The 15556-nt window shown below is 43.5% G+C and overlaps 1 protein-coding gene across 1 annotated transcript in view; it reads right to left on the reverse strand.

Annotated features, from left to right (window-relative positions):
- CTNND2 (catenin delta 2) overlaps nucleotides 1-12130 on the reverse strand; it is a 2320710-nt gene extending 2308580 nt beyond the window's left edge. Inside the window, 1 exon segment of the mRNA XM_029590042.1 lies at nucleotides 11740-12130. Within this exon segment, the coding sequence (XP_029445902.1) occupies nucleotides 11740-11776 (37 nt within the window). The 5' untranslated portion in view covers nucleotides 11777-12130.
- Nucleotides 12131-15556: the final 3426 nt, after the last annotated feature.

Genomic DNA, 15556 nt, shown 5'->3' on the forward strand with positions numbered 1-15556 from the left:
ACTTGATGGTTTCTGCAGCTCAAGCAGCAAGAGGAGGTTTCAGCCCACCTGGTGGGACACATCCCTGGAATCTGAGGTGTTCCTGGCATTCAGTTAGTGTATTTCTCTTCAACAACTGATGCTGAGCTTCTGCTCCGTCTGATGAGGCAATCCATGGGACGCCGATGGGAGGAATGCTGGAGAGAGTTAGCTCACTGCCCTGACAAGGAACAACAGGTTTTTGCAGAGGAAGATCCTGCCTGCTGAGCATCTGCTATATCATGAATTAAGATGGAGGCTGAGGACAAGGAGGAATTAGACAACACACTGCCCTTGATTATGGAAGATGCTCTACGACTTGGGGAAAATCACTTTCAGGGCAGATTTTACAACTCTCTATCAAGCTGCAGGGTACTAAAATGAAGGTAGGCAAGGATAATATTCTGGAAGATTATGGCACTTTGATAACTCAAATAGAAGAAAAGTGTCTTAAAATGGATGAGCATGAGCATGAAAGATGATGATTATGAAAGATAATTTAGCTTTCCATAAGAAACTGGAGGACTTGGAAAATGCTAGTATGAGGCAGACTTTGTGTTTTATTAATTTTCCTAGATTGAAGTCATTGTCTGCTATAATGAGTTTTGGACATTATTTAAATGTAATGTTATCTATTCCATCAGCGTCATTACTTCCCATCTAAAAGATTTACTAATTGCCACCTAGTTGGAAGGTTAGTTTGGGAGTGGAAGCTGATGGACCATCTAGACAGTCATACAACATTTTAGCTTTGTTAAAGAAATCTAATGAGGAGACAATTTCTTATTCTACTTTAATGATGGACTTTGATCTTGAATCTCATACAGAATTAGATTTGTAAACTTTTTCTTAGGCATAGAAGAGTACTGTTCTGTACAGTCAGGGCCTTCTCTGATGTAGTGCAAGAGACCCAGAAAAGAGGGCAGTCTTTTATGTTAGACAGACCCAAGATAATACAATTAGGTAGGTCTTTTGCATGAAGTATCCATGTAAATGTATGATTACCTATCAAGGTGCCAGGTATGTTTTCTTCAAACCCCATCAACTCTCTGCCTTCCTTTTTCATAAAGCTATATCTATGTCTTCTAAAGCTCTGGTGGCTGAGGCAAACTGCTATTGAAAAACTGTGTTCACTCACTCCTTATACAGTTGCTTCCTCTGCTTGCTTCTCTCTTTTTTTTTCTTTTAGTTCTATCCTGTTGACATTAGTGCATGAATCTCCCACAGATGTAGACTAAATGCAACGATTAACTTTGTTTTTCCTTATGATATCTTCATAACAACTATTTATTTGTTAATTACTGATTGTGAGTTGAGTCAATTCTTGTCATTGTTTAAAAAATGTAATAAGTATTAAATTTAAAATATTACCACTCTATTGTACTTTAATTACACATGAATAAATGTCTTGTTAGATATGAATTTTTGAGTGAGTATAATTACTTACTAGATAATAGCATATTTTGTTTATGAGGAGATAAATAAAGAGGAGAATAAATATAAAATCAATATTATTTGACCTTTATGGAGCTTATACAGTATGATCACTATTCTCTAGAGTTAGGTGGATTTGCTCTGCGGTAACTTTAATTTATCTTCAAAATGGCTAATGCCAGTAGCAGACATTATGGGTTAGATTTAAGTACAGGGCAAAATCTGGACAAAAAAATACAGGCTGCCTGGACAAATCTGAGCCACCTCATCTTTTTCGGGAAGGGGAAAGACAATTCCACAGGGAAAAATGTGCCCGCAAAACCCCTGTGCAAAGAGCATGGCCAATATTTAGCTGCATAAAGCTAAGTTTAAGGAACACGCAAACATAGTAACGTAGTAAATGGCATCAGGAAAAGACCATCCAGCCCACCCAGTATTCACTGGTATCCTGTCCACACTGCTAAAGTTACAGCCCAGCTGCCAGCCAGCCACAGGGCATGACCACCTGCAAGATTTCTCCTTATTATAGTACAATCCTTCTTGGCTTCCTCATTTGTACTCCACTATCTTAGATCCCCACTTTATTTCCGACATCACCCACTTTTCCCATGCCTAACCACAAGACTCTGTAATAACCTAAAAAAAAAAAAAAGCAATACAGGCATAGCCATAGCCCAGACACACAGGGGTCAATGCAATACAGTGCGCTCAGTTTAACCCGTGGTTGGATGTGGGTTTTGGATGCACATCCACAACCCCTTATTCTATAAAGGGATTAGCACATCCAAAACGCATGTCCAACCCCGCCCCCCCCCCCCCCCCCCCCCCCGTGAAACTAATAGCACTCATCACATGCAAACGAATGTTAATGAGGCTAATAGCTATTCTCCCTGATTGAAAAAAAAAAAAAAAAAGGGCTGCGTTCTTGCATTCTCCTCCTCCTTCTCTGCCACTCAGACACAGCTACCGATTTCAACCGCAGGGCTCTACAGTGTTCCACTATCTGCACTGCTGCTCTCTTCCTGTTGCTGCAGTAATCAGTGCTGGCAAGGATTCTCTCAATTCCCCTCCCGCCCATTCCTTGCTGCTGGCTAAGGACTCCAGGGACTCAGACCCGACTGGATCCGATGGCCTTCCTTCCTCATATCCCCCTCATCTTGCCAAGCTCCTGTGGGCTTACCGATGTGTCACTGCCTCTCCCAGCTCATCACAGGGCATTGGAGGATACCCAGCGTGCAGGTCCCCTTCCCCAAACCCTTCTACCCCTGAAAGGTCTGGAGGCTCGGCCCTCGGCAAAGAGCCCTAAGATGTGCAGAGTCATTGATGTGCTGCTGCAGGATGAGGTTTCGGGGAAGCAGTTATGATAGAGAGGATGGAGGGAGTGGGTATGGGTTAGTTGACAGAGTGGCTAGGAGATAGGGGATGTGACCGGGGAATGGATGGGAGTTATGTTAGAGAGGTTGGGCTGGGAATTATGTGACGGGGCCTGGGAGATGAGGTGCTTGAAAAAGAGGGCTGGGAAATCAAGGTGTGTGCATTTGCACCAAGGAAGGGAACAGAAACATACCTGGGAGTGGAGAAAGGAAAGGATAGAGATCCTCCTTCTCCCCCTTCTGTATCCGCACAAGATACTAGAAATTCTCTGCCCTTCTCTTCTCCTCCCCCAATCCCAATCTTTTCTCTTTCTCTTCTCCATCCTGAACTTGTTACGTGTGCCGTCTGCGGCAGACCGGCGGCACAGCCCCCTCACCTCTCTGTAGTAACTCCAGTACCTGGTTCCTCGTCCTTGGCAGCGGTAGGCTGCCAGCTCCATCCTTGGGCCACCCCTGGTGCCTCTGGCTCAGCTACAGATCCTGGTGTTCCCGGTCCAGCCACCGCTTCCACTGTTCCATGTCAGGCCTCTCCGCATGGCCCGCGGAGAGACACTGTACTCAGCGCCGCACCCCTCCCTAGGCGCGTGTGCGCGCATCACTGAAGCTTAAGTAGGGCCCATGGTGGGAAACGAGCCGCGGCCCCAGATGATGATGTCAGCAGAGCACCGATACTTAAGCCCGGGCTCCACTCCCTAGCTTTGCCTTCGCAACAGGTCTCCTCGCTGGTCGAGTACTTGTTGCCTCCTGAGAGATTCGTCTCATTCCCGTGTTCCTTTTCCTCGCTGATCCTGGTTCCTGATTCCTTGTTCCTACGTTCCTGCTCTTCACCTTTCCTCAGATTGCCTACACGGACTTTAAGTCAGCTTTGCCTGACCACGCCGTTGCCTCTCTCCAGCCCTGGACCTCTGCTTTGCCTGACCACGCCGTTGCCTCTCTCCAAGCTTGGACCTCTGCTTTGATTGACCAAGTTGTTGCCTCTCTCCAGACCTGGACCTCTGCTTTGATTGACCAAGTTGTTGCCTCTCTCCAGACCTGGACCTCTGCATCACCTGTCTACTTTGTTGCCTCTCTCCAGACCCAGACGTCTGCATTGCCTGACTACGTCGTTGCCTCTCTCCAGACCCAGACCTCTGCATTGCCTGACTACATTTGACCATCTCCGTGATAAGACCTCAGCCTTGCTTGCCACTGCTTCCAGATTGCCGCCAGCCCTGACTCAAGCTTGTTCCACAATGCCTCTTCAGCCTATGTCCTGGACTTGGACTATTCAGGCTTCGGCCTGCTCTTGCTCGGGCACCCCCTGTCTGCCTTTGTTTCTTTGGCGCCTGAGTATCTGGGACAGTACCTCGTCCAGTACAAGACTGTACCATCTCTCTCCTGCTGCCTCTGGGCTGACCTCGATCTCTCCATTGACAATGACATACGGAGGCCCACCTAAATCCAGCCAGCCCCGGCACCCAAAGGCTCAACCCGTGGGGAACGAGGGCTGATATTGGTGAAGCGCCAGCTGGCCTCCGTTCATCAGCCCACTCTGCCTGCCGACGGTGGGGACCCATAGGATCCCTCTTATGGGTAGTATAAATCCCACTTCGGCCCAAGGGTCCATCTCCAGCACAACAGAACTTTCCTCCTCCTTCTCCTCCATCCCCATCTTGTTCTCCCTCTTCCTCTTCCCCATCCTGATCTTCCCTAATTCTCCTTATTCAATACACCCTTACCCTCCCTCTTCCCATCCTCCCTCCTCCCCATTCCTGATTCCTCTCCCCTCCCCTCCCCTCCTTTCCTATCCATCCCTTTCCTTATCCTTCCTGATTTCCCCATCCTTTCCTGCTTCTGTGCCTCTACTCTCCTCCATTCCTTAGCTCTCTACCCTTCCTGTCTAAGATGCCTTCTTCAGTCTCCTCTTCTGAGATCTCCTCTCTCCCCATTCCCAGATCCCTTTCCCTCCTCCCTCCTCCCTCCTCCCCCCACCCCCAGTCCCAATCATTAAGATCCCTTTTCCTCTAATGAAAAAACAAATTATCTGGACACAGAAATGTCAGAAAATGACTTTATTTTTATAAAGTAAAAAAAACAAAAAACAAAACATTATTTAAATTGCAAATATATGCAAAAATATACCACACAATTGCCACAGAATTTTGAAAAATCTGCCACTGAATTTTCTAACTCTCACCACAGGAATCCAGAGGCTCTGCATATAGGGAAAAATCATCGAAACTATAATTACATGATGCTGGGTTCCGTATTAGGCATCATCACCCAGAAAAAAATGATCTTGCTCTGGACAATACTTTGAAATACTCAGTTCAGCATGCAGCAGCAGTCAAAAAAGAAATTATTAGGAAAGGAATAGAGAATAAAACAATTGGTATTATGATGCCTCTGTAGCAATCCATGATGCTGTTGCACCTCGAGTACTGTCTGTGTGCAGGTCTGGTCACTGCATCTCATAAAAGATGTAGCAGAACTAGAACAGGAACAGAGAAGGATGACAAAAATGATAAAGGGGGAATGGCTCCCTTATGAAGAAAGCCTAAGCAGGTTAGGGCTCTTCAGCCTGGAGAAGAGATAGCTGAGAGGAGGAATCATAGAGGTCTATAAAATCATGAGTGGGGTGGAATGGGTTACATAGGATGGAATTGTTATATAGCCTTTACAAGAGTACTGGAACTAGGGTTTCCTCCATGAAGTTAATAGGTAGCACTTTAAAAAAAAAATTGGAGAAAGTAATGTTTACCTCAGCACACAATTAAACTGTGGAATTTGTTGCCAGAGGGTGTGGTGAAAGCAGTTAGCGTAGCTGGGTTTAAAAAGGGTTTAGACAAGTTCTTGGAGGGAAAAGTCCATAAATCACTATTAGGCAGGTAGACTTGGAGAAGCCACTGCTTATCCCTGGTTAGGAGCATGGAGGATTGGAACTATTCTTCGGGATCCTATCAGGTACTTATGACATGGACTGGCCACTGTCAAAAACAGGATACTGGGCTTGATGGGACTTTAGTCTGACAGAGTATGGCATTTCTTATGGTCTTAATTAATTACAGAACTCACAGCCTGCCAGACAGACCCAACTGCTAAGTTTGATTCTATTATCATAGAATGATCATTACTAGTGAGCCTGCCAGACATACCCAGCTACATGAGCACCTGCATTTTCACTGGGCTCCCAGTTATCATGGAACAAGCAGCTTTTCAGACAGATTAAGCCACCAGTCAATTCTATCATTGCAACCTGTCAGACAACCCACAGAACTTTGAACAGTTCATATTAACCTCTGCCAACCTCAGTACGCATTGTTGACTCAGGTGAGTACAGCATAATGAACACTTAAATATGTGTTGCCGTGTCATGCTTTCTTATATCTATACTTTTAGCAACTAAGGTTCCCCTGTACTTATCCCATGCCCTCTTAAACATCCATTGCCATTTTAGATATCAATTGCCCTCCTCTCTCCCCCTCCCCCCAGAAGGGTGTTCAATGTATCCACCACCCTCTTTGTGAAAAATATTTCCTGATGTTTCTCCTCAGTCTATACCAGTGGAGCCTCATATCATGACCCCCCTTGATCTAGAACATCCTTTCTCTTGAATAGATTTGCTGTGCTTTATTAATGCCTTTCAGGATTTAATATGTTTTTATCATATCTTTCCTATCTCACCTCTCCTCTAAGGCATGATGTTTAGATTTCTCAGCCTCATATCGCAGACTCTGTACCATTTTGGTAGCCCTTTTCTGGATTGTCTCAGTTTTATCAATATGTTTCTGAAGTCAAGGTCTCCGGAATTGGACACAATACTCCAGGTAAGATCTCACCAGTGGCCTGCACAATGGCATAATCACCTCCACTAATAACAGCATAATCACCTCCACATGCTAAAAGTTCTACAACTTTAGCATTATATGCATCTTTCACTCAAAGATGATATGGGGTTGTCTAGTCAAAAAACAATTAGCCCAATTTTCTGATATGACTGTAGAAAAATGTGCATGCATTCCCATCTGCACACATAGATTTCCATACTCAGATAAGCCCATTAGAGCAAGCAGGCGCATGCACTGGAAAACAAGAAGAGCTAAGGGTAGATCATTGATATGCAGCAATCATTCAAAAAGCATAAAATATTCTGTCAGCTGCTTACTAGTATCAAGGATAAATGAGTTCACTTTTTAAAAGGCCTTTCTTTGGGCCCACTACTTCACCCTTATTCTTCCAATTACAGTTTTAAAAAAAAGCATAGAATTAATTGCTTATCAACAAATGCTAGAGTCAAAAAATCAAAGTGATTTCAGTCCTCGTAATTATATATTTTTAAATGAACAATAGTGCCCACAGCACAGACAATCCAGTTAAATCATAACTTTCAGCATTTCTATGTAGGGGCTATACGTTTTCAGAATATAAGTACTTAGGTGAATTCAAAATCTCTATGAAAGAGAAGATCTTTATTCTTGATTTCACCTGGTGCTTGAAAGACACAATTCACTGCTTCACTGAGAAAGACCTTTGCAATTAACAATTTATATGACAATCCAAATTAAAAGAATATTTTAATTTAAGGTTTTATTTTAAGCATCTCATCGAGAGGCCTATTCACTGAACTGAGTTAATGCGTTAACGCTCATTAAATGCCTGAATTAGTGCTAAAAGCGCACACCAAAGTGATGTGAATGCGCACTGCAATGTAGTAACCATTTGCATTAATGATTACATTGTTTGTGTATTAACAGAGATTTTTATAACATTTAAATAAGCTGATTAAAATACTATATTACACTAGCCAGCTCATTTAAGTGTAAATCAGATCATATTAATGAAAAAAATCTGCGTTTATGCTGCCTTTGATGCAAAACTTTGAGCAGCTAGAGATGAAGTGAACAATTTTGTATTAAAAACACAAATTATTGCCATGCTTTAACACACTATTTACTAAGGACTGATAGGCAATGAACTCCTCTCACCAAGGTATTAACCACCAATACTCAATAATCACTAGATTCATTTATACACTAATTTATACCTTTTTGTTAGTCCAAGGACTGCATCGAGACTATGCTGGCCATTCATTTGTTAGGATGGCTAACTTTGGTTCTATTGTAACTTTATTGTCCAGATTTGATGCTGACAGTTTTTCAATTGCAAATGCAAACAAATTAAGCAATAATTGGAATTTAAGAGGCAGATTCATCAGTTTGCAACATTGGTGCTAAAAAAAAAAAAAAAAAAAAGCAACATTTTGAATCTAGGCCATTTGATAAACCTCTACAAAAAATCTGATTGATTATTGGACAAATGTAGAGAAATAACTTAGCTCAATTCTGCTGCATCTACACAGCAATACAATGAAGCATATTTTGCAATAATGACACAAAAAGTCTGTCCACTGATAACATCCAAAATAGCCTTCAATGTTGCCCTATAAGCAGCACATGTTTTACAGCAGCTTGCTTTCTTCTCCCTGTCGTGCTTCCCCTCACCCTGCATAACATGCCTGCTTTTGACAGTGTAGCTATTTTTTTTTTTTTTTTACTCTGCCAACAGACACGTTTAACAACACATTCCCCATAGTGTAGTGGAAATGACTAGCTACTGGCTGTATAACTTGTCATTCTTTTCACACTGAGGGCTGGCTATGTTACTAAAATTGCAACAGTTAAAGACATCTGAATTAAGTACAGTATATGCAATATCTTCTATTTACTCCAGCATTTCGAAGCACTGTAAAAAGATTCAGATGCAAAAATATACCAAAATAATGTAAGCCACCTTAGGAACTCAGAACTGATCATCAGTGTTTTCTATACTGAGCAGCCTCTTCCTGTATGTTTTGTTCAAAGATATGGAATGAAACATATGCACACACAGAGATTCATAAGAGATGCTGGGCCCCAGTCACTAAGCATTGTCCCAAAGATAAAATGGGACAAAAGCTTTTATAAATAGACCCATAGTTTGATAATATTTTACAAACTGTAGACATGTTCAGAATATTTTTCAACCCAAAATAGCTTCTGCATTTGTTTTAAGTTGTTACATCATCCATGTTGAAATTCCTGCAACACCCCTTCTCCTGAGAGCCATTCTGACCCTTTGGGAGCGGAAACCCTTGCCACAAAATCCATCATTAACAAGTCCTATAGTAATTCTGTGTCGTCCACATTTATACATCAGGATTAAAATGCAGTAAGAAAAAAAAATAATGTGCTGTTTCAATAATTCACATGCATTTTTAAGAACAACAACAACAAAAATCCATCTCATAAAATAAGTAAATTACATTGTGTGGCGCCAAGAAAATGTAACTGCTTTAGTGTGAGAAAAATTATTCAAACAGAATTATGCAAGCCTGCCTTAGCTTTGAATTAATTCTGTATTTCTATATATCAAAAAGCTTTAGATACAGGCAAACAAAAATGAGTAAAATCTAGTGATGCTGTTAAAAAAAAGGCTTCATTTCACATCTCTCATGTGCACTATTAAAATTCAGCTAGGAGATATCCATATGCCTGTTTAACACCTTCTGTGGTATTTGAGAAACCAGGCACTAAGCACAGCACATGTGAATTCCCTCGCTCAGTGTGTGTAAAACTGCTTTGTAATCCTTAATAAACCAGGGAACTAATCTTCAGAAGATAACACTGTTCTTTTCTCTCCATCCAATGGAATATTATACATTTACAAAACATGTCTACTCACTGTATGTTTTATATATATATATATATATATATATATATATCCATGCACATGCATATTTTTGACAAGTCCTGTTTCTCTACCTCATGTATGATAGCTGCAAACATTTCAAAAACCAAACTGCAATCCTAACATCCACTGCTGCAGTCGTTATTGTATTTATCTACATGAATAACAACGTGTAGGGCCCTTCAATCCAAGTGCCTTAAAAAAAAAAAACTTGTTTCACTAGAATACATTTTAGCATGAAGACTTGTATACAAAATCAGTCTAAGAAATAAATGAGTGCCTATATTGCTATTTAAAATAGCCTTCCTTGGACAAACCTCATTTATATCACGATCAGTTAAACGATTGCACGTACAGCCTCTTAAAATGTGGTGCTTAACTCCCACAGGCCTCCCACACTTCTGAAAACAGCCTGACTTGAACAGAACTATTACAACCCTAAAGCTATTTCATGACCCAAAATCCATCAGAGGAAGCATTTGGCCAAGCTTCCAGCAGAGCATGTCCCTCATAGTTAATTTGCTCTGTTGTAATGATGTATATAGGCTGTGATGTATTTGCTAAGTCTTTTTTGGTGTGTCTCTGTGTGGGTATGTGTGAAGCGTATTAACAGAATGAAGAAATTCAATAACAAATGCAAACACAAGTAATTAGAAACAAAAAGCCAAACTTTATCTTCCTCAGTTGACCCAGATATTACAGATCCTGAGCTAAAATATTTATCATTAAGATTATGAAGAAACAATGCCTGACAGTCACTCAGAAATAGGATTTAAAGGCAGAACCGCAGCACAGGATTGTGTAACAAGTAAATATTTTAATATATGGTTTTTTTTTATTTCTTAATACTAAGTCTTACTAAGAATCCATTCTTGTGCTCAGATCCCACATAATGTCTAACCATTTCTCTGAAGCAGAGTATAAAAGACTCCAAACATAGGCACCTTAGGATATTTTCATTTAACATGAAGCAAATGGAACAATCTTGAAATGTAAAGTTTTGTTATTCTGTTACTCTGTTTAACTGAACTATATTAAAAGATACTTTCTGTGTGCAAACTGCCCCCAGTCCCTAGCAGTTAAAAGATGGCAGTTTAATAAAAGCCTATCGCTTTGGCTCTTAATTATTTCTAATTGAAATACGGTAACTTTGCTTGAAGAAATTATGTACTCAGGTTAATCAAAAAATTGCTCAACCAACCCGCAAGTACATGATAAAGTAAACCAAGTATACAACAGATTAGACATAGCATTTACTTTAACGCCCATCCTGCGTCTCACCCCCCAACTCCCTTTGTCCATCTGAGACTATGGAGTAAGAAACTTGACACAGATGCCAAGACGATTCTTCCAGCTCTACCAGGATATTTCTATTCCTTTCCTGGCCACGGAAGATAATATCAGACAGCCTAGACACCAACGCACCTCCTTCTATAAAGTGACCTGATCCAGTTCAGTTATACTAAAGCAATCGATGCAAACACATTACACTCAGAATAAGGTAAGGGGGAAAAAAAAAAAATCTGCTTCCTTTCCGGTCATTAATTATGGATCAGACAAATATCACATTGCACATCACACGGTCTTACACACACACACACCGAAAAATCGAAAGCCAGAGACTTAAGACCTGCAGATCTTCTCCTTAATACACACCCAGCTATTGAGGATGCCATACCGGCAGGCTCCCGGGGAAATCGCGCAGTTCCGCGTCGCTAAATTTAGAAGCCCGAGGCTTCCAGGGGCGCCGCAGACATTGAGGGATGACGGAGTGATTCCGTGTTGCTCTAAGAGCGCCACGGCCGTGACATTGATTGACCAAGAAGCGCTCGAGCCTACGGGCCAGCGCGATCGGCGACTGTTTCTCGGCTCTCCCCCCCCCCAAGCTATTTCACCAATGTGGTTCCCCAGCGTTGCCCTCAATAGTAAATAAATAAATAACTGAAAGCAAAGCTGCAAGAAAGAGAATAAAGAAAGAGCAGCAGGATACCCACTTTGACATATTCTGACCACTGGGTTAAAAAAATAAATAAATCCAAAAACTGCAAAGACGTTTGCAATCTACAAATAGAATTATTATTATTTTTTTCTTTAATCACCATCATAGCCACGCTTTGCAGCGCAGAGCGTGCCAGGCTCCTCAGCCTCCCACCGGCAAGCACGGTTTTAGTCCAGCAGCCTGCCAGGAAACCTTTCAGCGGGCACTTACCGGGCGGCGTCGAAGCGGCTGAGTCCCGGGCGAGCATGCAAACGCCCCGCTCCTCCCCGCGGGCAAGGCTGGCGCTGGCTAGCGGCCGCCGGGCTTCAGTGCACGATCCCGACCTGGCCAAGCCGCAGCAGCATCCTCTGCCTCTCGCCTGCGCTCCGGGGTAGGTGCCCGCTGGCGGCGGCGGCGGCTGCAGGAGAGGCTGCGCATCCACCCGCCAGAGCCTCTCGGACGGCGCCTTCTGGCCTCTTCGCTTTCCTCCTTTGCGATCCACCTGGCCCCGGCTGCTCGGCGTCGCCACGGTGCACGGAGAGAAAAGGGGGGTGGGGGTGGGGGGGACGGTGAGGGTAGAGAGCAAGAGAAGAGCGCCGGAGAAGACGCGGCAGAGCTGCAGCTGCGGTGGCGGCGGCGGCGGCTGCTGATGCTGAGCAGGAGGAGGAGGAGGTGCTGCTGCTGCTGCGCCTCTCCGCCGGCGCGCGCGCCCGCTCCTCCTCCTCCTCTCGCGCCGCGCGCCCCGGCACCTGCGCACCCAGGAGCGAAGCTACCGGGCCAAGCAGAGGGGCTCCGAGGGGAGGGGGGGAGGGGCTGCAGAGCCCACAGGTGGGATGGGAATGAGGCGGGAAGAGAGACATTGGCAGCAAAAACTGAACGCTGCCGCCAGAGAAGGGCAGAGAGCGCAGAGCGGGCGGACTTACTACTATTATTATTATTATTGCTTTCGTATTGTGCTGGAAATAAAAGTCGGGCGCCGACAAAGAGTCCTCACATAGAATCTTTGTTTGTGTTTTGTTTTGCTGTTTTTTGTTTTTTTTTCGTTTATCTCTTTCTTGGTTTTGGTTGCTCCCTCACACCGGCACCGAGGCGGCTGCGTTTTGCGCGCCCTTTCTACCCTGTGGGACTGGAGCGGTTGCCCATCCGACTTTAGCTTTTTCCCTTTTGTTGGACAGACCGTGTTGCTTTTGTTTCTGGGTTATTTCAGAGGGGGGAGGGGGGGGGCATGACGGGAGGGCATATATAGTACTAAAATAGTGGGAAGGGTAGGTTGGCCACGAGCTCCGCACTAGACACCTGCCAGGCGCCTACTACATAGAGACCCGAACAACCCAAGCGCTGCCAGTGCCTCCCCCGTCTTCCCAACTGGAGCAAGGTGCATCAGCCCTGGGGGAGCAGCAGGGGCGCCGGAGGAGCCTGCCCTTCATTTACCCTTATCCAGCCGGGAGGGGGCGGCCGGAGCGGAGCGCTGCCCGGGCCTGAGGCTCTGTCGCGAGAGGCTGAGTCCCGTAGGGAGGAGCGACGCCCTCCCGCGCGCGCCTGACGCGCGCGGTCGCTGCCCCGCGGCTGCCTGCGGTTCGGAGCGAGCGCTGCCGAATGATGGGGCTGGGAAGCCGGAAAGGGGGCGGGGGAGTCGAGCTCGGTCCGGCGAGTTTTCTCCTGCTTGTGCTTTTTGACTTTTTTCCTGGATGCGCTTTTTCCCCGACAGCGACGGCCGCCTTTTGCCCGAGCCCTTCAGGAGCCCGCCCGATTCTCCAAAAGGATGCCTCCTCCTCCTCTAGAGCCCACGTTGGGCGACCGAAACATCTCTTGGAATACATTTTCAGGGTCGCGTTTATCATAAGCCCACAAGAAGGGGGGACCTTCCTTCTCCGCCCCGTTGGTGGCCTTGGGCGTACACAAAGTTTTAATGGTGGTAAGCGGAATGGTCTTTTACGTCTGCAGTACTCGGTTGGCATTCCGGTTGCCGGGATCACGCTCGAATTTAGAGTAAAAAAAAAATTAAAACCACTAGTGGGAAAATGTATTGTCTTTAGAACTGTAGTAATCAAAAGCATATTTGCGGTTTGCCCTCTGCTGGACTGTGATACCTTAAACCATGTTTAGATTTTTAGGGAGTTTTAGGTCCAGAAGCTTCCTCCTGCTTCTTGCTCAATCGGAATCAGCATTATTTGGGCTACGGCACTGGTCCGCCTTCATTTGCCATGTCCTGAAGATTCTTCCCCCCCCCCCCCCTTCCCAAAATTAACCCACCTATTGTAGTGACATTTGCCAGGGGTTACATACTGCAACTCCCTCCAGGAGGTGGACTCCGATGCGACCACTCCCTACTGAGCAAGCATTGGCCATGATTTCCTGCCCTCCGGTGACTGTGAATGCAGGCTCTGCAGCACCCTGACTATCCTGGGAGCAAAGTCCTAGCCAGGGAATCAAACCCAGGTCTTTGGCTACTATTGCGGAGCACGTCTGAGCAGCCAAGCCAGCTCTAGCTTTGTTTAGATTTTGGTACAAGCTTGATTTGACACCTATGACAAAACTGCATTTCTTTAACAGGGATGTTTTTGTCTAGGGTGTGAATTTTGAAATCTAGATTAATGGCTTGAAGATTATGTAAACTCAAGGATAATTACTATCTTGTGTCAATAATCGGTGCCCTACTGTTGCTGTCTGTTACCTGGTTGACTTCCTTTCTCACTCTATAATCTAAAAATCGCAATGCAATTCAAAACACAACATTTTAAAATTATTTTGCCTATAGTTTAAATGATCAGACTTATATTCAATACTGTACTGTTGACAATAATCAATGTCAAAACCCAACTGGATTTTAATCCTATGTTTTGCTATTTTTGAATTACTTCATATATTACTAGAACTATTAACATGATTACTATATTGGGTAGCTGTAATCTCCCTGTAATATGCAGGAAATTGCAGCTTTATTGAAGTTTAGCACTGCTGTCACAGCACATTGTGACATCAGTACTCAAGTGTAATCACTTAAATGACTTTTGAAGAGGCCACTGCAATTGCTTACAGTTTTCAATTCAACCATTATCATCTAGGAAAGAAGCCAAAGCAGAAAGGAACCAAAAAAAAAATTAAATGTAGAAAGATATAAAGTAATTTGTGGGAGTGTGGAAAGCCTGGGATGGAGAAGATAAAAACTTTCTAATTTTTAAAGTCTGCACAATGGTAGATTAAGTACTTATCTTTTATGTTCCATGTCATAACTCAGTCATCAACATATTTAGTACTGTGTGTACAGTTCTTTGAGGCCAGGAGACTAATACATTAGTTTATGTGCATTATTAATCACTGTATAATTAGAAAAAGTAAATACATATATTCTCAAATACATGAGTTATGATGGAAGAAATGGATGAAATATAAGAAAAATGAGTGGAAGAAAGAATTGCATTGAAACAGAATATTGCCTAGTAATGGTCAACCATACCACATGCTCCTATGTCAAGACACAAAATAAGTTTAAACCTAAAACTCTTCATCCATACTTTCCATCTCTAATTAAGGCTCATAGGAGAAACAAACAAAACCATATCAGAGGAGCTTTCTACCCCTGTAGTTTCCCGCTAATTAGCAATCAGTTTCACATAGTACTTATTCTAAGAAATCAGTCAATTACTTAGAATATTGAGGTGAAAGTTGCATCTTTCCTTCAGGACCTTTTTCATGCTTTTAAGTAACTTCTTCCTCTTGACTTTGTCTTATTTTGACTGATTCCTCCCTTTTAAAGTAGACAGTTTAAAACACCTGACTATGCCCAGTTGCAGGAGGACAGAGGAATGCCAGTTAAAAGATAAAAATTTCTTCCATGCTCTTTTTATTTACCTGAAAACCCAGAGACCCAATCATTTTTAAGCTTTTGTGTAAAATGCCATATCTTTGGCCTCTAAGCATAGGGGTATATTCACCCTATCATAAAGACATAAACCTCACAGATGTAAGAAATTAAATTGAGCTTTGTTATTCAGAGCAGGCATTCGTTCTTTTCAAATCTTTACACTGGGAAATTGTGATGTTGCTC

The sequence above is a fragment of the Rhinatrema bivittatum genome, chromosome 2, assembly GCF_901001135.1.
Source record: "Rhinatrema bivittatum chromosome 2, aRhiBiv1.1, whole genome shotgun sequence".
Lineage (NCBI taxonomy): Eukaryota > Metazoa > Chordata > Amphibia > Gymnophiona > Rhinatrematidae > Rhinatrema > Rhinatrema bivittatum.